The following is a 24,340-nucleotide window of genomic DNA, read 5'->3' as shown; positions in this document are numbered from 1 at the left end:
ATAACTGTTGCCATATTTTTTGCCTTTAAATATGTTTAAAAGTATTCAGTTATCATTGCTTTATATACTTTCTTGGGGTTAAATTAGCATAAAATGCTAAAAACCATATTCTCAAAAATTAAAAACCGAAAAACACAGAAAAAATGGAAAAAATAGAATTGGAATGTGTTAGCAGAATCTGTTTCCTCCCTGGATCTGATTGGTAATTCTGCCCCACGATGTTTCTGTTTCAGTTCTATCAGCATTCTGGGAGCTGATTGGTCCTTACAGCATCATTAGCTGCAATACTTGCTGTTGAATCTCAATATAATACTAGTATTAATATGTTGCAGAACTACAGTCATATCATTCATGCAACAGCCCAAAAAACTGTTTTAATAACATTAACCCAAATTAATATCGAATCGAATCAAATCCTGATAATTCTGAATCTTAAGAATCGGAATCGAATCCCAATCCCCAGCCATATCTATTACTGTAAACATTTACTTCCCGATGTCACTCCACTTTCACACAAGCCTGTTAAAGGTGTCCACCTTGCATTGTTCCAGCTCTTCAGTCCACTGCTTCACGCAGGCGTCGGCCTCCTCCACCTGCTTCTCCAGGTGAGCCTGTCACACCCACACCCCCACCCCAAACAGTCAGTCAGTGTTAGCTCCCTCGTATGGACAGGGCTGGGACGGAACAGGGACTAATGTGTGAGTGAGTCCCAACGTACCACCCTGTCCAGGAGCGTGTGTTTGTCCGTCTGTAATGCGGTGATGGTCTCCTGTAGTCGGGTGGATGTCTCCTGATGCTGCTGCTCTAGCAGACACAGCTGCTGATCCAGGAAGGCCTTTTCTGCGCTCCACTCTCCTTGCTGAACAAAACAAGGACAGTTTCAGTCAAAGGCGCACAACTACAACCAACAACTTTTCCTTATAGCTGGGAGGGAATTCATGGAAATCGTGCACTTGGTGACAAGTTTTTGATATTTGGCATGGTGTTAGGTATGGACATAAAGTTTTCAAAAACCACCACAAACAAATTGTTACCGCCCCCTAATGGCCAGTTTGCAGAAAATTCAAAATGAATCAATAAGCGAGCCGATAGAGGCAGCATTGTAGGTGTTAAGTCAGTTTAAACATGCACAGCTGATGTTTTTTGTGTGTTATTTTAATAAAATCCTATTCTTTCACTGTCACTTAGTTCTGAGGTTCTGTTCATCTTAAGCCTGAATGAAGCTACTGTTCTCATCCAATGAGATTATTGACACTACAGTGATAGTGACCTGTCCAATATACAGAAAACTGCATTCCTTGGGGTCGAAAATATGGCTCTAGAGCATCTATAATCTTTCTATGTGACTTAATTCTAGAGATATGGAGATTTTGGGGAAAAAAATGACCTCGAAAATTAAATTTGACCTTCAACATGACCTTGAAATAGGAAATGTATCTCAGAATTGAATTCTTAGCACCAAAAAAGTAGAAAAAGTGACAATATACAACAATCTAGGACTAAGAGAAGCTGAGTTATGACCTTTGGTCTTTTTCGCGGGAGCCATGTTTGCGGTGGTTTTTCAAAACCTTATGTCCAAACCTAACACCATGCCAAATATCAAAAACCTGTCACCAAGTGCACAATCTTTAAGATTTTTGACATGTTTCCTTCCAGCTATTAAGAGTGGACGATAGAGTAGGACGTTTTACTTAAACAAATTTATCATGTGGATGCAAGTGATACATGTTTGTTTATGTTTGCAAGTTTACATTTATGCTTACAATTGTTGTCATGTATGTATGACGTTTGTTCATGTTTAGATATGTATATATATATGTACATTTGTTTATGTTTGTTATTGTATACGTGTGCTGTGCAACAGACTGACAGATGTTGCTGTGGTTCTCACCAGTTTCTCCGTGTTCTGCTGTTTCTCTGCCATCTGCTTTTCTGCGCTCCTCAGTCTCTCACTACTCTCCACAACCTGCTTCTCCAGGTTTACGATCTGAAAGAAGTCAAAGAATACACTACTGTGATTCTCCTGAGACAGAGGGTCAGGTTCATTTTCCAATTCTTAAAAGGAGACCTATTGTGGCATCTAATACCTATTTTAAACAGGCCTTGAATGTCTTAAAAACAAGCTTTTGACTGTTTTTGCTAAATAAATCAGAAATTCAGCCTCTAAACCATGTCTTTATCATCCCATTCTCTAACCTCATTATCTATGAGTGATTCTGAGTGGGCGGGGCTAGGATAATGGGGCTCTGTGCTGATTGGCTGCCTGAATGAGATCACATATGTTAAAGCAAGAAAAAACGTGTTTTTCATAATAGGTCCCCTTTAACGTTGAATCCTCAGCGAGAATCTCAGCTTTGCATGTGCTGTTTCTTCCAGTGCTGCGTCTGCACGGGTGCGGCTTACTTGTGTGTCTGTTCTCTCCCTGTAGGCCCTGGAGGAGTCGTCTTTGTGCCGTAGAAGAGTCTGCAGCTCGGTAACACTACAGTTCATCCTGGATACCTGCAGGCAGATGAGAGAGCACCATTTATGCTCGCATGTGTAGATGTGCATCCTCACAACACTCATTCACCTCCACAAGGTTCACCTGTTTTTAACTGAGGTCACCAAACCCTCTGAAACTACATGCAGGTGTAAACCATTGTTAGGATTTTATGAAATTGTTAAAGGTATGAGGGGTTTTTCTATAAGATTCTACACTGGTGGTTACTCTCTTACTAACGCAGGACAAAATCCTGGTGTGTAGGACTAGACCAGGGGTGGGCAACCCGCGGCTCTAGAGCTGCACGTGGCTCTTTAGCGCCGCCCTAGTGGCTCCCTGGAGCTTTTTCAAAAATGTTTTACCTTTTTTTTTCTTCTTTTTTTAATTTTTTTTCCTTTTTTTCTTCTTTTTTCTCTTTTTTCTTCCTTTTTTCTCTTTTTTTCTTCCCTTTTCCTTTCTTTTTTAATCTCGACATTTTGACTTTTTACTCGACATTTCAACTTTTTTCTCGACATTCCGACTTTTTTCTCGACATTTCAACTTTTTTCTCAAAGTGCATAATGAAAAAAACTCTTCCCCCAGTTCTAACTAATATAGAAACATGCAGCATGTGTTGTCTTCATTCTAAGGTTTATACAAGACTTTTCATTTTTTGCGGCTCCAGACAGATCCCTGGGCTAGACTGTTTAGTTTGAGTTCTTCTTTTCTGAAGAGAAACAGATGTTTTAAAACTGAACGGTTCCGGGCCGCTCGGTGGTGCAGTGGGTTAAGCAGCGGCTCATATACTGAGGCTACAGTCCTGCAGCGGTCGTAGGTTCCAATCCCGGCCTGTGCACCTTTACTGCATGTCATCCCCATTCTCTCTCTCTACCCCCTTCCTGTCTGCAACTCCAATAAAGTGCCACTAGAGCACAAAAAAATCTTTATTGTTTTATAGTTTTAGTGATTTTAGGTATTAGCTGAACATCTCAAGTAAGAAACAATCAGTAATCAGAACAGCAAATGGAGATCCATAGCTCCCTTTTCAACCATGGTTTTACAACATAATCTGTGAGCAGAGCAACGAAAACACATCACTGAATCCTACTGATGTGGTTTGAGAGAAGTTTACCTCCAGCTGGAACATATTCTGCATGATATAATAAAGGCTTGTCTTAAAATTGGATTCTGTTCACTGCTTTTCTTATGGTGCACCAGACAAACGAACACGCAGATCTTTCACCATGGTAGAAAAGTGAGCTATGGATGTCCATTTGCTATTCTGATCAATCCATTTCATCGGACATCCCATCAAGATGGAACTGCGTTAACTTCCAGGTCCTGGTCCAGGTTTCTTCCTGAATAAAGGGGAGTTTTTACCTGCCATTGTTTATGTAATAATTGCTCTGGATTCATGTTCTGGGTCTCTGGAAAGATCCTAGAGACAACTTTTGTTGTAATAGACGCTATATAAATAAAACTGAATTGAAATATATTGAAATAAATATGTCTTCTCAAATGTGAGGCCCAGAGATGATGTGAGGCTTTAGAGTTGATGTGGTAAAGTTTACCTGGGCCTCTAGAGAGCTGACGGTGTCAGCGTGGTTCGTCCGCACAGCCAGCAGCTCTGCTCTCGTCTCCTCCAGGCTCGTCTCCACACTGGACTTCTGAAAAACCAACAACAGCACCCATTAACAGAGATCTAAGAAAACTAGCTGTCTCTGTTAACGTCCTGCTGCAAATGCTTTCCTTGCTGCATTGGCCCCTGTTAAGAAACTAAATCTTATGACAAAGATAAGCAAACGTGTGACGTCCACACGTGTGCACGCCAGGTTAGGAGGTTAAAGAAAAAAAACAATAGTGCGGTCTCTGCCATGTGCCAAAGATGTAAAATAAATACTGGAAATCTACTCCATATGCTCTGGAACTGTCCTATTATAGATGCTTTCTGGAAATACGTGATCAAAACAATCTCTGACATTTTAAAATCCCATATTCTTGATCCTAAAGTCTGGATACTGGGAGATATCAGTTAGTAAGTAAGTAAGTAAGTAAGTAAACTTTATTTGTAGAGTTAGCTAAATATGACTTCAGTACTTCATTCTGCTTGCAGGCACCGCAGCGAAAAACTGTATTCTAAAAAACTGGAAATCAGAAAACCCCCCAACACCCAAACAGTGGATCAATGAACTTGCATCATATAGTACTCAGAAAAAATACTGTATTCCGTTAAAAAAAAAAACCTAGACTTTGGCCTAATTTGGGGACCTTTTTTGGATTTTTTGCCTTTATTGGACTAATGATCTGAATAATCTACTATATTAATGAATGTGTTTACGCAGGACTTGATTATTTAATTTATTATTCATTTGTTCCAGTATTGATAGGCATATGTGAAAAGAAGTTAAATGATTTTGAATGATGTAATCTATTGACCATATGAGGGAGGGAAGGGGAGAGGGGTGTGTTGTTGTATTTATTTTTATTTTTATTTTTTTCCTCTCTTATTATTATTATTATTATTTTTTTTTAAATTAATGTTATGAAAAGTAAAAAAAAAAAAAAAAAAAAAAGGGGGGGGGGGTATTGATAATTATATTGTTATTGTAAATCTTATTTTTTCTTTATTTTATTGCCCTCAATTAAGATATCTATACAAAAAAAAGAAAAAAACAAACAAACAATTGGATGTATTAAAATGATACTAAATAAGTATGTCTGGACAATAGAGATAGGGTTTCAGCATCATTTGCTGAGTGGTTTTTACAACATAATCTGGGAGCCAAGCATTTCCCACTAGAAATAAATGAGCAGCAAAAACACGTCTCTCCAAAATCTTTTGAATAAAAGATGCTTTCATTGATTCTCTGAATTGAAATCAAACTATGGTGTAGTGTACCTCCTGAAGAAGTGCCTGCAGGTGCTCGTCTTGGGTCAGGTTTCCTTGTAACCGTCTGTCCAGAGAGGACACCTTCTTCTGAAGTTCCAGCAGCAGGCGGTCCTTGTCCTCCTCCGTCACAGCGGCCTGATGCCAAACAGAAACATCTGGAAAACGTCTCTCATCGTGGAAACTTCAACCCATCACAAAGGTCAACTGAGACCAAATTTATATGTGTATACAGTAATCCCTGGCTGTAACGTGGTTCACCTTTCACGTCTCGCTGCTTCATGGATTTGCATTGTGCATCGTGTTCTGCATTCTGATTGGCTGAACGGTCTCGCTTCTTCACTTCCTGTGTCAATAACGTTGGTTGCTTAGCAACAAGCTGAGAACGGCCAATCAGCTTCAGCAGCAGCTCAAGAACGGGACCTTTGATGAATCGTTCATTACAGTCTCAGATATAATCCATGGTGTCGGTTTAGAAGAATCTTTTTGCCCAGAAGAAAAAAGAGCAACAACAACGACCCATAACTATTTTCTTCTCTGGTAAAAACCCACCTGCACCGCGGCTTTAGGAGAAAAAGTCGCTACAGAGTAGGGGTGTAACGATACACTAATCTCACGATACGGTACGATACACGATATTGAGGTCACGATGACGATACGATACGATATTATAGCAGTATTTTTTAACAACCTTGCATGAGGAACATATGACTGGAAAAAAATGTATTTTATTTGAAAAACACAAAATACAAAACAATGCTGTGCGTTTGCCCCATTGTTCCAGTTTGTAATGCTTTATAACTGTTTAAGTTTTAAAGAGAAAGCCAGGCCAACCATTTTCCACAAACTGAACTAAAAGTAAATGTCAGGTTTGCATTATGATCTTCAGTTTCATACAAGTACAAATATTTTGCCACAAACTGAATAGTTTCTCTCATGTATGATTTGACTTGTTTTCCAGAAATTTAACAACTAAAATTAAAATAAATAAATAAAAGTAAATAAATACATACAATACATACATACAATATAAATACATTACATCATAAAAAAGATTGATTCATGCTCACCTTATAAGTGTAAGAGGGGATTTATTTTAGTTAAGAAGTTTATTTTGGTAATTCAGGGTTCATTATTTTATAAATATATTCTTTATATTCTGATGTAAATGTAAAACTCTACACCAGCCTTACATAAGTAAAAGTTCAGAGCTCAAAACCCTGCAAGAGTCCCGTGATCGGGACCAAAACGGTACTAGTTTCTTCTGAGCGGAGGAAGATTTTGGTCCACGGGTCGAGGCACGGTCGTTACTAGTCAACACAATAGATTAATATTAATAACCCAATATCGTGATACAGTTTGTCACCTCCACGACACGTATCGTGACGTTTTTGTATCGTGAAATTTCGTGGCATGATATATTACACCCCTACTACAGAGCGAGTCAGGATGCAGCGGCTCAGAAGAGCATTGAAATACGCGTCAGTCACAGTTGTCCTACTGTACTTATTGTATTTTTTTACATAATAATTTTTTATTTTCTCCCTTTCAAATCCAGTTACTCGGGTCGCGGTGGGGGGGGGGGGCTGATCTCTGCAATTTGAAGCCTTGTATAACAATTGTAAACAAAAAAAAGGTTTGTACTTTTGCAGATTTCACTTATCACGGGTTTTTTTTGGAACGTAACCCCTGCCAAAAACCAGGGATTACTGTATATACATATGTATTCTCAGTTTCCCTTTTCTTCTGTTTTAATTGTGCCAGTAGGATAACATTATTAAAGATAAAGTGCACCTTCTATATTCTGACCTTTTGTCGTTGCAGCTTCAGGCTGTCGTGTTCCCCCTGTAACTCCTGAAGGGACGTCTCCAGCGCCGTCACCATACTTTGTGACTGGAAAACAGAAGAGTCACTAGTCACAGCGTGAAAGGTTGCAGCAGAGTGGAGTGGAGACGAGCTGCGCTCAGGACGGACCTTCTGGAAGTCCTCAGAAACCTGCTGGACGACCGACTGCAGGTCCTGGCATCGTCGCTCCAGCTCACTGCTCTTCCTGTCTGCTTCCTCTCGGAGCAGCTGGAGTTCTTCTCTGCACAAATCCATTCAAAGACCATTTGACTTCTCACTCTGTGCCACAATGATCACTGGCAGCAGTACTCGAGTTGTAAAAAAAAAAATCAGGGGGGATGGTGGATTTTATCATATGGGACAGATAATTTGTGCTGATTACAAATAATATAATATATTACAAATAATAGCAGTGACCAAAACAGCTGAAGAAATACTGCAGGAATGACATAGCAGCAGTTAAATGCAGCCTTCTGTAAGCTTTAAATATCCACTGGGCTTACATCAAATACATCAAAACACAACAATAAAAAACACTTTTCTGAACTTATCAATATGACTCTGTCCTTCACAGGATAAGTACAATGGATCACTGCAAAAACTCAAAATCTTAACAAGAATATTTGTCTTATTTCTAGTTAAAATGTCTCATTTTAATAAAAAAATCTCATGACACTTAAAACAAGACTCGTCACTGGAAAAACAACAATTTTCACCTGTTTCAAGTAGATTTTTACTTAAAATAAGTAGAAAAATCTGCCAGTGAAACAAGATTTTTTTTGCTTGTAATGAGAAGATAAATGCAGATTTTTCTACTTATTTCAAGTGAAAATGTACTTGAAACGGGTGAAAATTGTCAATTAAGTTATTTTTCTGGTGTTATTTTTCTGGTGATGACTCTAAATGTTGAAATAGCAGTAAAACCACATTCATTGATGAAATGACATAAGGGATGGAAAGGGGGGATGACAGTTTTACAGGGGGGGATGATTTGGACCATTTTTATTTCAGGGGGGATGCCATCCCCCCTCATCCCCCCTCATCCCCCCTCAACTCCAGTACTGACTGGCAGTACAAGCAGCTCTATAGTTCAGGCTAAACAAATGTAAAAAAATGGCTGACCGCTCTATTTCCAGCTCCGAGTTCAGTCTGGAACTCTCGTCATGCTGCTGCTGCAGAGTCTGGAGTTTCCCCCGAACCTCGGACAGTCCTCGCGTTGCTGACTGAACTTCAGTCTCCTTCTGCTGCAGCTCCTGCTCCCGCTGGCTGAGCAGCTCCTCTTTCCTCAACAGCTGCGTTGCGGTGATCAAAAATAAAAGTTAAACTGAAAGAATCAGCTTTGAACCACAGAAAATGCAGTAAATTCAAGCCCTCTCTCCAAATACTGAGACCTTCTTGTCCTGCACTGAGACAAACAGACTATACTAACTAAGTGTAGTTCTTTAACCATCAAAAAGATGTTGCCAAACTGCACAAGTACACACCATGTGTTTAACCTTAGCAAGCTCTTGCTGCTGAAACCCCTCCAGTTCATCCAGGTCATCCCTCTTCTGGAAGAGTGTTAAGCTTTGCTCCATCATCTCCTCAAGCCGAGCTGACAGGGCAGCCTTTTCCTAAACAAGCAGACAGCTAGATTACAGCTCTGGTGGAGAGAGACGCTGCCTCGCCACACGAGGGAGGGAAAAACAGGGACATGGTAAAGGCTTCCCACAGAGGTCTGATGGCTCTGGAAAGGTTTCCTACGAGAAGGTCCCTGTTCTACGGAATAGTATTATGGCCAGGCAGGAGAAAAATTTAAATAATATTTTAGAGGGGGAAGATTTTGTTTTTCATCATGCACTTCGAGAAAAAAGTCGAAATGTTGATAAAAAAGTTGAAATGTCGAGAGAAAAAAGTCAAAATTTTGTGAAAAAAGTTGAAATGTTGAGATTGATGTTGAAGTACAATTTCGAGAAAAAAGTCAAAATGTTGAGAAAAAAGTCAAAATGTTGAGAAAAAAGTCAAAATTTCGAGAAAAAAGTCAAAATTTTGTGAAAAAAGTTGAAATGTTGAGATTGATGTTGAAGTACAATTTCGAGAAAAAAGTCAAAATGTTGAGAAAAAAGTCAAAATTTCGTGAATAAAGTTGAAATGTTGAGAAAAAAGGCGAAATTTCGACTTTTTCTCGAAATTGTATTTCAACCTTATTCTCGACATTTCTACTTTTTTCTCAAAGTGCACAATAAAAAGAAATCTTCCCCTCTCAAATATTTTTTCTCTTGCTTGGCCATAATACTCTTCAAGCTCTGACCAGCTAAGTCCAACTTGACGAAGAACTAGAGTCAACAACAAGCCAAATCCTTTTTGTACAACTATAAATAATTGTTTTCTTTGATTCACAGGAGATCTTTATTTAAAATTCAACAGGAGAGGAGTCCCTCTATAAACCTACGACCAACCAGCAGAGACCAGAACTGCCATGAAAGTGAAAGTGAAAGTGCAGCATGGGCCCGGCTGCCGTGAAGCAGAGACATCCCGGTCACTGATACCCCCTTTCCACCAAGCTGGTTCCAGGGCTGGTGCTAGTGCTGGTGCTAGAGCCGGTTCGTGGTTGGTTCTAAGTAAGAACCATTTGAGAACCGTTTGCTTTTACACAAGCTGGTGCTAGCCTGCAGCTGGCCAGAGAGCCACGTCATCACGTTACTGTATACGTCACCACCACTCCCCCTCGTTTTCATCCCTACCCTGATCAGGAAGCTGAGAGCCAAAAGCTGTTTTAATTTCAGCTGTAGCGCTGTTAATATGGCACTTTATTAAGTTTTAATATTTTTTCAGGTAAAGTAACCTTTAAGATCCCCAACCTGGGCTCAGTCTATCCAAATAACGCCTGTTAAGAAATTTGCTCTGAAAATTTTGGAATTTCTGGCTGACTGCCGGCTCCGGAGCTGATTTATGGTTCCACGTTAAATCGACGCAGAGCCTACGGCGTACGGCGCCCGTCGCCGCGTAACCTACGCTGTAGGCTCTGCGTCGATCCTCACACCATATGAGGAAGCCGACAGTTAAAAGCTGTTTTAATTCCTGCTGTAGCGCTGTTAATATGGCCATTTATTAAGTTTTAATATTTTTTCCAGGCGTAAAAGTAACCTTTAAGATCCCCAACCTGGGCTCAGTTTATCCAAATAACGCCTGTTAAAAAATGTGACTGGAGAGCCAGCAGCCCCGGGGCACAGCAGCTCCTCAGCCGGCTCAACCTGCGCCGTCTTCCCGGGGGAGAAACCTGCAGCTCTGTTGAGAATTACGCTGGATGAAAAAAATCATTTAGGAAGATAAATGTTGGTGTAATAGATGAAATCTATCAGTTGTAGCTACGCCTGTTAAGAAATTACGGCGTACGGCACGCGTCGCCGCGTACATCAACGCAGAGCCTAGGGCGAGGGGGAGTATTGAGACACACCCCAAGTGTTGCTGCTGGCTTCTCAAGCCTTTCTTGGACAGCAAAAGTTTGCGATCCAGCAAGTTGACCATTGCTGCTTCTGCTTTACATCCATTTTAACGTTAGATTTTAACAGTCTGTTAAGTTAACGGCCATCGACAACGCTCCGTTGTTTAAAAACGGTGCTCTTCCGTGTTTACTCCTGCTTTGGTTGCTCAGTAACACCGCCCCCAGCCCTTGACGTAAGCACGTAGCCCCCAACGTGAAGCGGTTCTTATGCCTGGCCCAGCAAAGAGTTGGGGCTGGTGTAGCACCAGTTTTGAGAGCCAGGAGCCGGTGCTTAGGCTGTGTAAAACCAAAGAACTGGTGCTAAGTCTGGCTCTAGCCCAGAACCAGCCCTGGAACCAGCTTGGTGGAAAAGGGGTATCTGTGGGGCTGGACCGGGGCCACGCCATGGGGGCGATGGCAGGAGGTCAGCAATGAGACCAGAGACTGGATGAAACTAGCTGGACTGTCTCAGAAAATTAGAATATTGTGATAAAGTTCTTTATTTTCTGTAATGCAATTAAAAAAAAACAAAAATGTCATACATTCTGGATTCATTACAAATCAACTGAAATATTGCAAGCCTTTTATTATTTTAATATTGCTGATTATGGCTTACAGTTTAAGATTAAGATTCCCAGAATATTCTAATTTTTTGAGATAGGATATCTGAGTTTTATTAAGCTGTAAGCCATGATCAGCAATATTAAAATAATAAAAGGCTTGTAATATTTCAGTTGATTTGTAATGAATCCAGAATGTATGACACTTTTGTTTTTGAAATTGCATTACAGAAAATCACAATATTCTAATTTTCTGGGACAGTCCTGTTGCTGGACAAAGGATGGTCCCAGCAGTCTGTTAGTGAAACTAACAACACTCCTAAATGTGAAGGACTACGCTCCGTTTGGCCTCCATTCACAGCTCAAAGTACTGCTCGGCAGTAAGAAGTAAAAGTAATGACAGCGAGACATTGGCTGTGCCAGCTGCCCAGACAAAGTCCAGACTGTAAATATGCCTGTTTTTTTTGTGTTTCCACAAAAAAAAGAAAGATTTTAACATGGAGGTGAATGGAGATGGACTCAATACTGCAGCCAGCCCCTAGTGGTCAATCCATGAACTGAACCTTCCTAACAACTGGGGTTGTCTCCACCCAAAGCTGGTATGTAAACATGTAAAGTCATGCGTCAACTTTACATGAACTTGTAGAGGCTGTGCCTAAACATTTCAGAGGTTATCTGAAGAGATTTGTAGGCCTGTGTTGAAAAAAATCCATTTTCCAATTCTAAATCGATTCTCATATTATTTCCTAAATATCGATTCGTACTTCTAAAGATCAATTATTTTTCATCATTACATTTTCGCCTGGTGAACATTAATCCCAGTAGTCACGTCATTTAATTCACACATGGGCGTAGTGTGAAACTATCAAAAAATGAACATGGTGCCGAAGAGTAGCTGCAGCGTTAAAGCACTGTTTTTTTTGTTTAAAACACATCTCTAAATGTAAAATGCATCTGTATAATTACACATCTGCTGACGTGTACTTCTCAGCACACACAAGCCTGTAAAAGTAAATGCAAACAGCTTGTGCCAAGTGTGTAATCACATTTTATCAGTCACTTCATCCTGGTCGTATCCTGCACACGGACGGGAGGACGACGCCACGCCTACTGGACTGAGGTCAGAATACAGTGGAAACACACAGTCGTCCTGCATCGCTGACAGAATTCTACAGTATAGCGATTGTGAAGGTCCAGTCTGCAGCCCAGGGCTCAACAGGTAGAAGCAGACGAGCGTCAACATGAGTGGGAATGCTACTGGGAATGTAACATGGCACAAGGTGCAGACAAGTCAAACTAGACGTTGACTGAAACTGAAGTGGATACATGGACCAGAACCAGAACCTAGGTGTTGAAAAAAAAATGTGTATGTCTAAAGATCGATTTTTTTTCATCATTACATTACAACTTTTGGTATTTTTTTGGTTTATGGACAAAAAAGGAATGTTTTTGTTGGACACAAGAATAACTGGTGCCATGTTTTTTCCTTTAAATATGTTTAAAGGTATGAAGACATTCAAGTTTTCAGTTAAAATTGCATATATTGTCCATATTTAATTACTTTATATACTGTCTTGGGGTTACATTTGCATAAAATGTTAAAAACCAAATTCTCAAAAATTAAAAACCGAAATAGACCGAAAATGGAAAAGATTTAAATGGAGTGTGGGAAAAAATAAAACTGATTTCATCCGTCTCTGTTTCCTCCCTGGATCTGTTTGGTAATTATGACCCACAATGTTTCTGAAAGCAGTTCTATCAGCATTCTGGGAGCTGATTGGTCCTTACAGCATCATTAGCTGCAATACTTGCTGTTGAATCTCAATATAATACTAGTATTAATATGTTGCAGAACTACAGTCATATCATTCATGCAAAAGCTCAAAAAACAGTTTTAATAACACTAACCCAAATCAATATCGGAATCGAATCGAATCAAATCTTGATAATTGATTCTGAATCTTAAAGAATCGGAATCGAACAATTCCTGACATTTGAATGGATCCCGGCCCTAACCAGAACACGGGTAAGTGGTGAAAGACCCCAACGTGGAACATGAAGCCTTCCATGTTGGTTATGGAGTCAGATTTAGAGGGCTTCAGTCTGATCATTTTGCAGACTTTATTATTAACAGCATGTACCGAAACATCACAAAAAACACATGGAAATACCTGTTCTAAAGCAGACATCTTTTCCGTCCATTCCTGTAGGAAAAGGACAGAGAAAAGTGGGTATAGCAGCCACACCTCCGTCCTGTACAATGGGACACGCAGCGTCTTCTACCTGATCCTTCTTCTCCAGCGCTGAGGCCATTCCCTCAGCCATCTTGGCTCTGCTGGCCTGATGACACTCATTCTGCTCTTGAAGCTTCTTTATGGATGCTGTGTAGTGAAAGTCAGATATAAAGATGAAAAAGAGAAGGAAGGAAACCACACAGATTTGTATACAAAACAAAACAAAATCTGAAATAACTTAAAATCCCGTGTGGAAACATTGTTAGTAGCCGTGAAAAGATTAGGTGTGATCAGTATCCCAGAAGCAAAAACAGGCAAAGACAAGCGATGCATGACAACAGGTAAAAGACGTCTCAGCATCTGTGTGGAGATAAAACTAAGCCACTCTGAGCTTAAGAATAAACTCAGCTAAAAGCCAAACGACGCCTATAAAGAAGAAGTTTATTTTGCAAGCAAAAGGTAGAAATTAGTTTTGGCTTGCATGTCTGGACAGCGACAGTTTCCATCAATACTGAATTGAGTCGGGGTGTACAAGCGAGCGTGAGAGGAAGGAGCTCAGTGGTTCTTCACAACGAGTTCACCTCCGAGGGCTGTGGCAGCGGGACGGGCGGTAAATCAGGAGGATGCCTCTCCGATGACCAGAATGATCGGAGTGACAAGTTACTTCACCCCTGGTGATTTTCAACACTCTTGCACTGTCTAAAATGAAAATGCGTGGAGCTCTAGAGAGATGAAAGCCCTCTCATGTGACCCTAGCATCCCTTCATGTCCACTGTACACGGCTGCATCACTGGAAACTGGGATCACTCTCCCAGGGACACAGTCCAAGCTACGTCATGAGTTCTGATGGCTTTGGTGCTGAAACTCCTTGAGACATCATTAAAGTTTAATATCTATTTGATAATATATCATCATTATTATATATATTATTACATATAATAAATTGGCCTTTAGCTGATTCCTTTTAGTCTTTCTTATACAGGACTGTCTCAGAAAATTAGAATATTGTGATAAAGTTCTTTATTTTCTGTAATGCAATTAAAAAAGCAAAAATGTCATACATTCTGGATTCATTACAAATCAACTGAAATATTGCAAGCCTTTTATTATTTTAATATTTATGATTATGGTTTACAGTTTAAGATTAAGATTCCCAGAATATTCAAATGTTTTGAGATAGGATATTTGAGTTTTCTTAAGCTGTAAACCATGATCAGCAATATTAAAATAATAAAAGGCTTGCAATATTTCATTTGATTTGTAATGAATCCAGAATGTATGACATTTTTGCATTACAGAAAATAAAGGACTTTATCACAATATTCAAATTTTCTGAGACAGTCCTGTATAGCCTACCTGCAAAGTCAATAGTCCCGCTTCCAACATCACTTGCAGACTGGTAATATCTAAATAATGTTTTTGCGGAAGTTTCTAGTGAGCTATGATTCTATCAGCATTTTTTTTTGCAAATTACATCACATTTCTGGTCCAAACTTGACGGGAAATGAAAGACACCGCTAACCAAAAGATAAAGTGAAAGACAAAGCAGACATGAGTCTTAAATCGACATGCTGAGCAAACACATTTTAGATTCAGAAGGGGAAAAAAGCTTTGAATGCCTCCAGAGCAAGCCTTTTGACACCCATGATGTTACCATTTATAACCAAAGTCTTAATGAGCGGAGGTGACGGCGTGGTAGATGATGCTGACCGCAGTGGAGAGACAGGGAAGAGAAAGGAAGCTACTTGGGAGGAGAGTGGGAGTACGTACAATCCTGATGCTTTTCTAATGCAATTTCAAGCTTGTCCTTGGTCTTCTGCATAATTCGTAGCTGCTCAGCGTAGTCTAGTGTCGGGAAACAGGGTGATGGGATGGGGTACAGACAACACGTACACACAAGCACACCAACACCCAAACATAGACACACACCACGGAAACGAGGAACAGACAGACCACAGTTAGGGACAAGTCAGGAAATGAATAAAGGAGAGGGAGAAAACAAGAGGGAAATAATGTTTCAGAAATAATAGACGCTAAATTGCAAATGGTTTTCTCATCTGAGAAATCCATAGTTTTGAAGGAGACATATTATGAAACAAGTATATTCACTGTGAAAAAAGCATATATGGACATCTGAAGTGACGAGCAACTCAAAAAGTCTGACATGATCCGGTGACGTTGCCACAGCCTCATTTTGAAAGCTTGTCGTTCAGAAATCATTAAGTACCGTTATCCAGTTCCCCTTTATTTATATTCATTCAGTTTCCCATCACATGGTATTTGCTGTAACAGCAATTTTTAAATTGGCACACCAGTCCAGTAAACTCCACCCCCACGGAACAATCTATTAACCGGGCTGTATAGACGGAGTTGAAGGGGCTTTTGCACTCCATTCTGGTATTTTGACCAAGACATCTAAGTGAAGAATAGAGGGAATGCGCATGACGTCACAGATGCGACTTCACAGCGGGTTACGCCCACTGAGTGTCAGAAAGACTGAGTGTCAGAAAGACTGAGTGTCAGCGTAAACTTTCAGTTTGAGCAACTGGAAAACATCTAAAATGGGAAAGAGCTGTTGTGTGATCGACTGTACTCATAGATTTAGAAGTTATCGTTTTACAGACTGATGAAAAATAAGCTTAAGAGAGACAAATGGATCGCTGCAATTCACAGAAACAACTGGATTCCAGACACCAAAACGTGGATTTGTGGTTCCCATTTTGTATCAGGTAATGTTGGATTTTTGGGTAGCTAACGTTAAACGCTCAAATCATAAAGTTTGGTGTCCTCATCACTTTAATTTCACCAACAAATCCTGCCTTGAAGTCGGACCAAGCGTCAAGACTTTTGTAAGCCTTCAAGCTTTGCTTCGTGTATTTCCCCGGCGTAGAAATTAAGTATCAGGAAACTATCAGAATAAATAAATATCAGGAAACTGGATTCGTGGCCAAATATTAATGTCCATGGACCACTGGTTCTTGGTAACTGTACCAAATATTAATGTCCATGGACCACTGGTTCTTGGTAACTGTACCAAATATTAATGTCCATGGACCACTGGTTCTTGGTAACTGTACCAAATATTAATGTCCATGGACCACTGGTTCTTGGGGTAACTGTACCAAATATTAATGTCCATGGACCACTGGTTCTTGGTAACTGTACCAAATATTAATGTCCATGGACCACTGGTTCTTGGTAACTGTACCAAATATTAATGTCCATGGACCACTGGTTCTTGGTAACTGTAACTGTGCTTTAATGGGCATGTGTAATCTATCTTTTCTTTTTTTGCTTTCCTAATTGCACAAAGCCAACCAAGGGATTACTAAAGATGGGAAGTGAGGGATGGGGCCTTTATATACAAGAAGAGGGGAAAAAAACAAAATAAACGTCACACACGAACGCTAGAAACATGGTACAACTTTCTTCACATTGAATAAATGACCAACAAACATTTAAACAACCTATTTTATTTATTCAACAGATTTAACAGTACCCTAACTAATAAGACTTGTACGTTTTAATATATTCGTATTTGTTATACTCTATAAGGCATATACATGGCTTAGTAAAATATGTTGTTAAAACATGTAAAATATTAAGAAATTCGTACAAATCAATTCATTAAAATTACAATACCCACCATGCAGTTTAGATGTGCAATGCATTCTGGGTGGATGATGGTGACGTATAGACCATTCCACAGTTATGATGTCAGTAAAGTAACAACTATAACAGTAAAGATCAGGATTCCATCCCTAGTTGGGGCTCCTTTACACAAAATCCTCCTTTTGAAGAAACTTACAATAATATACTGATAGTAATAACATGTTTAATAAGTTAAGGTTATGAAACACTAGATGTTATAATAGTAATAGTAACGCAGCAGGAACAGTATTATTGCTGTCAACAACAAAGAACATTTGATATGTACTTTATCTGAGGATATTGTTTCCGCTAACAATGGTAGGTTGGTCGTAACAAACAAAACCTCAGAGTAATAGAGATTAAGTCTTACCATAACATTTTAATTTAAAATCACACAGCTCTCTATTCCAAACAAAACAAAACATGGAAGTGGCAGCTTGATTAACCAACGTATAACCAGAGAGCAAAAGTTGCAGCTGCAACTTTAATAAAGTTGGGCTTTGCGGCTAATTAATATATATAAAACTCTAGGAGGGGGAGATTTTGGGCAGCACCGTCACGGGTTCATTTAATGACTAAAAAACAGAGCATTGTATTACTGAAGAATGTTATGGAGAAGCAGCAGAGGGGTGGATTAAGACACTGACGTATTCAGTTCCTGTCAGATGAACAGAGAGCTGTGCATGTCTGAAAGGGGCTTTACTTGATATTAGAAACACGGCAAAAGCTTAATCCAACACTGTTTTTTGTTAAGCCTTCTTACCAAGACCTTAGTTCCAAATTGCAGGAATAAAGTTTGTCTCGATTCTTGACTCTGTACGGCTGATGTGGGACTGACGGGCCTTGTACATTATTGGGGGGGTTATTCATAGTCACCCTCAGATAAAACCACAGCTTTCAAAGGGGTTTCAATAAAAGACTATATTCTGATCATTTGTTAAATTACTTAGAGGAAAATGTTGAATAAAATGTCTTAAGGTTTGAGAGAACAATAATGCTCCCACATTATCTAACAGGTTGGAGAGGGGTGGAGACTTTTGGGTGGAGAGCTATCTAAACCGTAGTCTAAACCGTAGTCTAAACCGTAGTCTAAACCGTAGTCTAAACTGTAGTCTAAACCGTAGTCTCACGTTAGTCCTACCTGACAGCTTGGCCTCCAGTTTACGGATCTGATTGTTTCTTCTGAGGAGCTGAGCAGGCAGGTCATCCCTGGAACTGCTGCCATCAGACGCCTGCACACACGCACACGCACAATTACAGAACTTCATCTTACTTTCAGTTATTACTCAATCAGAATAATCACATCCTGTCTGGTTCAGACCTTAAACCGTAAACTGATAGTAAATTCCTTTAAGCTTAGCGTCTGAATAGACACTCATTTGAAAAACAAAGTACACCGCCTTTAAATTCTTTACCTCCTCACATATCTCGCTCACAAAACAAATGAACTCTTAAAAAACGACTTAAGGCTTATCTAATGACAATAAAATCTAATGACTGGGAATTTATTATTGATATTGAAATTAGTAGAATTATTATAATGATAGCAGTGACTGAAAATATATTACTAATGTATGGTATTATTAGTGCTATTATAGTGTATTAGTATAAATATAGTGTTATTAATATATTTATACATATTTAACTGATGTGTGTGTGTGTGTGTGCGTGTGTGTGTATTATTGATGTTGTTATTGTTGTTTTTATTATAAGTGTAGTTATGCTAGGAATGTATGACTGTATGTATTTATGTCTTAGATGTTATCATTTATGTAATATTTTACGTACTTTATGGACCCCAGGAAGATTAGTGGTCGCCAAGGCAGCAGCTAATGGATCCATCCAATAAACAATAAACTAATTCTGAGGTATGTTTTTGTCAGTAACCTCAGCAGGGGTCATCTCAAAAGTCTAATAAACCGACATTAGAATAAGCTTAGACAAAACAAAACAAGTTTAAAATCACAAGAGCAGCAAACTATAATCGTGCATAAAATAATAGACCTGTTTTCAATTCTGTGGGTTAGCATACCAAGAAAATAAAAATTACCAGGTCTTAAAATTAGGCAAACATCTTCTGATAAATAATTATGCCATGACATTGTTAATTTGTTAACAAAAACTTAACCAAAGTGAAACAGTGAGTGAAAAACTAAGTACACGCCACAAAATAGCTAAGAGTTTATGAAGTTAACACTCCTGAGAAGACTGGCATCAATGTCAATATCTTTAGCATTAGGCCACGTTTACACAGAGCTTGGTATTTACAAAAACGGATATTTCCCCCTCTACGTTTTGAAAAATACCATCATTTACACGAACCAGCATGAATACGCTGTTAAGGTGCTATGAGCAGCCAAACCTGCAGGGGGCAGTGTAACGAGAAGATAAAGTCATGCTAGCCAATCAGAATCCTGGAAAAAACCTCAACAAATGACACGAGTAACTTCCAGTTACTTCCAAGATGAACGAGAGTCTTTGGTTTGGAGTGACAGAGAAGTGGAGTTACTTTTAAGTGAGACTTTAGAATATAAAACCGGTAAAATACAAGAAAATGTTGACGGTGGCCAAACCCGTTTCCTCCGTTTACAAGCAAATGTTAAGGAGTTTTTGGCCGGAGTTTTCAGGAATGGTCGTTTTTGGTGACTTTGAGCTTCGTTTTCGTGTAAACGAACGGCCAAAACGCAAGAAAACACCACCGTTTTTGCTACGTGGAAACGGGGCCTTAGACCAATGGAGTCCAAACTGTTAGGAAATGATTGAATAATGCTTCCCAGACTAAAGGGCAGCAACAATTGTGTCTCTGGGATTGATGCTAATGTCTTTCCTTTGTTAATACACACCTGATTGCAAACGGCTGGTCTACTCTACACGTGTTGCATATGAATAAAATGGATTTGATGACCAGCGCCTGCTTTTAACCCTCCTAACTTCAGCTTTTTCAGATACAACTTGTGCATTGTTCTAGTTTTGTAAAATAAATAATCGGGGACAGTGAAACATGTCCTGTGTTTTTCATCTGTATTTACCAGATTTTTAAAAATTGTACATGTAAATAAAATTGAATTTAAAAGGGTGTTTTTTTATGAACAAATTAATATGAATTTTAATCCCCCCACCCCTCCCCCCTCCAACATTTGTCTGAATGATTGATAAAAATAAAAAGAATGCAACATATTAAGAGTTAAATCATGTCAGTGATAACTTCATAGGAGGAAAATATCCCTTTACTTTCTGCATCTAAACCGACTAATTGGTGTACGAAAACAAAAACAAGAAGCAGAACATTTGGAGAGATCTTGGTATCGAGGATCAAATTCCAAACCTTTTCAATACATGAAAAAGAAAGTGTCACACGTACGGCCACACTATTGGTAGGTACTCATTAAATTATTGAACCAAGTGCACCTGAGACGACAAACATCCTTATAAGTATGGCTGTCCCGGTGAGAGATGACACCACCCTGCTCGTTCCAAGGAACAGAACTTCATCAGAGGAAGCTTTCTCTCTGCAGGTTGCACTCGCTCCCGCTCTACAGGGAACTCCTGCTACATCCAATTAAGTGGCTAATGTATTTTGCTATTGTTGCTGATCATGGACGATCTTTTTCAGAATTGTCCTGGTATGTTGTAGTTATAAAATGTAGTCACGCAAAAAAACAATGGATTCTAAAAGTCACTGAATGGAGCCCTGACTTGATTATATTTTAGTTAGTCTTAAGACTAGTGGATGATTATTTGAAAAGCGATGTCCGTCACACCCACATCCTGCAGCCTGAACCTGCCTGACTGGTAAATGTTTGAAAAGCCAGTCAGAGGTCCTGTCTAAGCACGGATCCCCGGATCAAGGGCTTTTATTTGACTTTTTTAAACCTGAGAGAATGGCAAATGAGTGTGACAATAAATATGAAACACAATCGAGACCTTGACCCCTCTATGATTGCACATGTTTTTTATAAATCATTCATTCATTCATTCATTAAAAAAACACACACACACACACACACACACACACACACACACACACACACACACACACACACACACACACACACACACACACACACACACACACACACACACACACACACACACACACACACACACACACACACACACACACACACACACACACACACACACACACACACACACACACACACACAATTATCAACTGCACAGCAATTATTTTCAAACTCTCCTGTTTGCTCCTGTTTCATTGCTTTATAAATGTAATATTGTATTTATAAGTGAATTTAAATAGTGTTTTGCATTTCTTTTTTTGAGCATAAAAGAAGAGAGGTGGTACTGATCTCATGGGCTGGCATTGACAGACAGCAGCAGTACCAGGCTTTTATCCAAGCCCAGTGAGGATTATTAAAGCAGCCAAACCACAGCATCATTAGGAGAATAAATCCCAGAAAATCTCCAGCATTAAGACAACCGACCTTAATATCTCAGAGCTGCCTTAAAAAGTGGCCAACTAAAGTATCTACTAGGATTCCAAAGATAAAGCAGCTACATGTGGTCGGAGGTACTACATTTTTGAATAGGTCTATAGAGCCTGCAAAACAGGGCATCTCTAATTACGAAGTCCTGGTAGAAAAGGATTTTCTATGTATAGCATCCCTGTAGTATTTTGGCGAAAGCTTGTGTAAAAAATCATAAGTGATAAATAATTTTACATTTCCACCATCAAATACATAGAATTACTCAGCTGTGATAGCAGGCACACCCCCCAGCAGGGTTACTATATGTAGTTTAACTCCTGTCATGGAAGAACATCTTCCGGTGAGAATCCATCACTCTTTTCCATCACAGCAAAATCATGTATTATTAATGCATTAATCAATATTAACATCAAACATACCGAAAGTCCAAATAATCCACAATTAAGGTTAACAAATAGGTAATAACTGCATTTCCAAAACTTGCCAGTATCATGTTCATCTTGCCCTTAAATGAGTATATTTGAATGCTCAAAAATGTAAGAAGGGTCCAACAAAAACACTATTTATGAGACAAATAAAATGATTTTCCCTGTGTACATAAATCTCTTGAATTTCCCATGAGGGATTTTCTAAGCAGATATTATTTAGAAAGTAAAAATGTACATGGCAAAACTACTGATCTTTTCCTTAAATCAATTAAGCTTTTAATGTGTGATTAATTGTCCTGTCTCATGTTGTGTCCTTTTGTACTGTCCTGTGTAATTGTAATTTGTATTATGTGTTTTGTTTTAGCGTCTTTGAGTGCCCAGAAAAGCGCTATATAAATAAAATGTATTATTATTATTATTATTATTAACTTGTTTAATAGTTTGTCACAATTTAATGCATAATCTGATGACAGTGGTTTCTCTTCTAAAAACTTTGATGATTAAGGGACAAAGTTGTTTATTTTCTAAATATATGTCTTTTTATTTACCTTTTTGTGAAAATGTTCTTCATTTCCCAGTTGTGTTTAGACCAATCATTGCAATTATTGAGATAATGATGTAATAAAGGAAATTATCAATTATGTAAAAAAAAAAAAAAAAAAAAAAAAAGCATAGTAACCAGGCTAGGAATTAGATCTGATGTTCCACAGAACTTACAAAGTCATCTCCTGAATCTGCTCCCATGGAGGTGATGGATTCCTTGCTGATGGTCCGGGGGATGCGTACACCACTCCGGGGTGCTGTGGCAGCCTCTTCAGCAATCTTTTTCTTCAACTTGGCAAACATTGCTTCCTTCAGCGTCTCCGTTTTAGTGCAATCTGCAGTTTCTGGAGAGTGAGTGATTTCAGCTGATGCATGGACTTTAAAACTCCTTGTTGTGAAAGCTGCAGCCCAGCTGTTGTCTTATCCAGTACTGCTTTGAAGAGGCTCGTTCTGGTGTTTTCATTCTGCTACATCTAGAAACAGGAAGTGAGGACTGATCAACGTGTAAAGAAGAGTCCAAAGGTCCAACACCATCCATGTTTGCCTTTCATTCATCTGACAACAATAAACCTTGGTTATTTTGACATATTAATGACAGCCATGTGCAATCAAAATCTCGTGTTGTTGTTGTTGACCTCCTTATCTATTTTAGGCAAGTTTAAGCAAATTTTTATGTTCAAACTAGCATGTCACAGTCTTTTGGGAAACAAATTTTGTCCAAAAGATGTCCAATGCCTGGTTAACTCCAAGGAGATGACAGCCCTCTGGATAGACACAATGTAGTGCACCGAGCCTTCACATGTTTGAGCCCAACAAGACTTGTGCTTCACCGAAACCTAAGAAATATAATATTAAACAGTTCAGACACGTCATCTTAGATACATTTCTGGTCTGGCAAAAGCTACAGGACTGTCTCAGAAAATTAGAATATTGTGATTTTCTGTAATGCAATTACAAAAACGTCATACATTCTGGATTCATTACAAATCAACTGAAATATTGCAAGCCTTTTATTATTTTAATATTGCTGATCATGGCTTACAGCTTAAGAAAACTCAAATATCCTATCTCAAAAAATGTGAATATTCTGGGAATCTTAATCTGTAAACCATAATCAGCAATATTAAAATAATAAAAGGCTTGCAATATTTCCGTTGATTTGTAATGAATCCAGAATGTATGAAATTTTTGTTTCTTTGAATTGCATTACAGAAAATAAAGAATTTTATTACAATATTCTAATTTTCTGAGACAGTCCTGTATCCTGAAAAGAGTTTGTAATTAAGTTTGTTTCTAATGCTGAGGTCCAGTTCATACTGAAGTCTCAAAAGTGTAATTTACACACTACAGACAAGCAATGCCCCCGTGTGTTTAAAGAGTCTGAATCATGTTTAATCCATCAATAACACTGTTGATTACATGTTTGATACAGTTAGCTCCAGCAGTCCTAACGATGAGAGTTAAGCCTGATTTATGGTTCTGCGTTACATCGACGCAGACCCTACGCCGTAGGGTACGCACCGTACGCGTACCTTACGGCGTACGGTCTGCGTCGGTGTAACGCGGAACCATAAATCAGCCTTTAACGCCACCACCCGTGACGCTAGCTGCAGTTAGCCTGCTCCTTCACTCAAGTCGCCCGTCTCTTACCAAACTAACTTCGATGAAATGTCTGTACAAAGCGTTTTCAAGAGCTCGATGACTTTTCCTTTTCTCTGCATCCCAGCTACAGTAACTCCAACCGTCAAAGTCGATGTGAATAAAGCAGAAAGCGCTAGTGTTGTCGTCTGCCGAGCTAGCCGTCGCTGCTGCTAGAGGGA

General features: G+C 39.1%; 1 protein-coding gene across 4 annotated transcripts in view; it reads right to left on the bottom strand.

The window, feature by feature from the left end:
• Positions 1-24,340, bottom strand: part of golga1 (golgin A1) — a 33,567-nt gene extending 9,227 nt beyond the window's left edge. The window contains exons 1-16 of one of the 4 annotated variants that reach the window (XM_061729692.1): positions 24,171-24,340; positions 22,695-22,993; positions 18,240-18,330; positions 15,218-15,292; positions 13,497-13,594; positions 13,385-13,417; positions 8,675-8,803; positions 8,313-8,482; positions 7,320-7,431; positions 7,155-7,238; positions 5,358-5,483; positions 4,030-4,125; positions 2,404-2,499; positions 1,892-1,987; positions 719-859; positions 537-611 (exon numbers count right to left, since the gene is read on the bottom strand). In XM_061729692.1, coding sequence (XP_061585676.1) covers positions 537-611; positions 719-859; positions 1,892-1,987; positions 2,404-2,499; positions 4,030-4,125; positions 5,358-5,483; positions 7,155-7,238; positions 7,320-7,431; positions 8,313-8,482; positions 8,675-8,803; positions 13,385-13,417; positions 13,497-13,594; positions 15,218-15,292; positions 18,240-18,330; positions 22,695-22,823 — 1,551 coding nt within the window. In that variant the 5' untranslated portion in view covers positions 22,824-22,993; positions 24,171-24,340. The remainder of the gene's footprint in view (positions 1-536; positions 612-718; positions 860-1,891; positions 1,988-2,403; positions 2,500-4,029; positions 4,126-5,357; positions 5,484-7,154; positions 7,239-7,319; positions 7,432-8,312; positions 8,483-8,674; positions 8,804-13,384; positions 13,418-13,496; positions 13,595-15,217; positions 15,293-18,239; positions 18,331-22,694; positions 22,994-24,170) is intronic. The other 3 variants (XM_061729693.1, XM_061729695.1, XM_061729694.1) reach the window with 3 other exon arrangements.

The sequence above is a fragment of the Cololabis saira genome, chromosome 9, assembly GCF_033807715.1.
Source record: "Cololabis saira isolate AMF1-May2022 chromosome 9, fColSai1.1, whole genome shotgun sequence".
In the NCBI taxonomy this organism is placed as follows: domain Eukaryota; kingdom Metazoa; phylum Chordata; class Actinopteri; order Beloniformes; family Belonidae; genus Cololabis; species Cololabis saira.
This window is presented reverse-complemented; position numbering and strand designations above follow the sequence as displayed.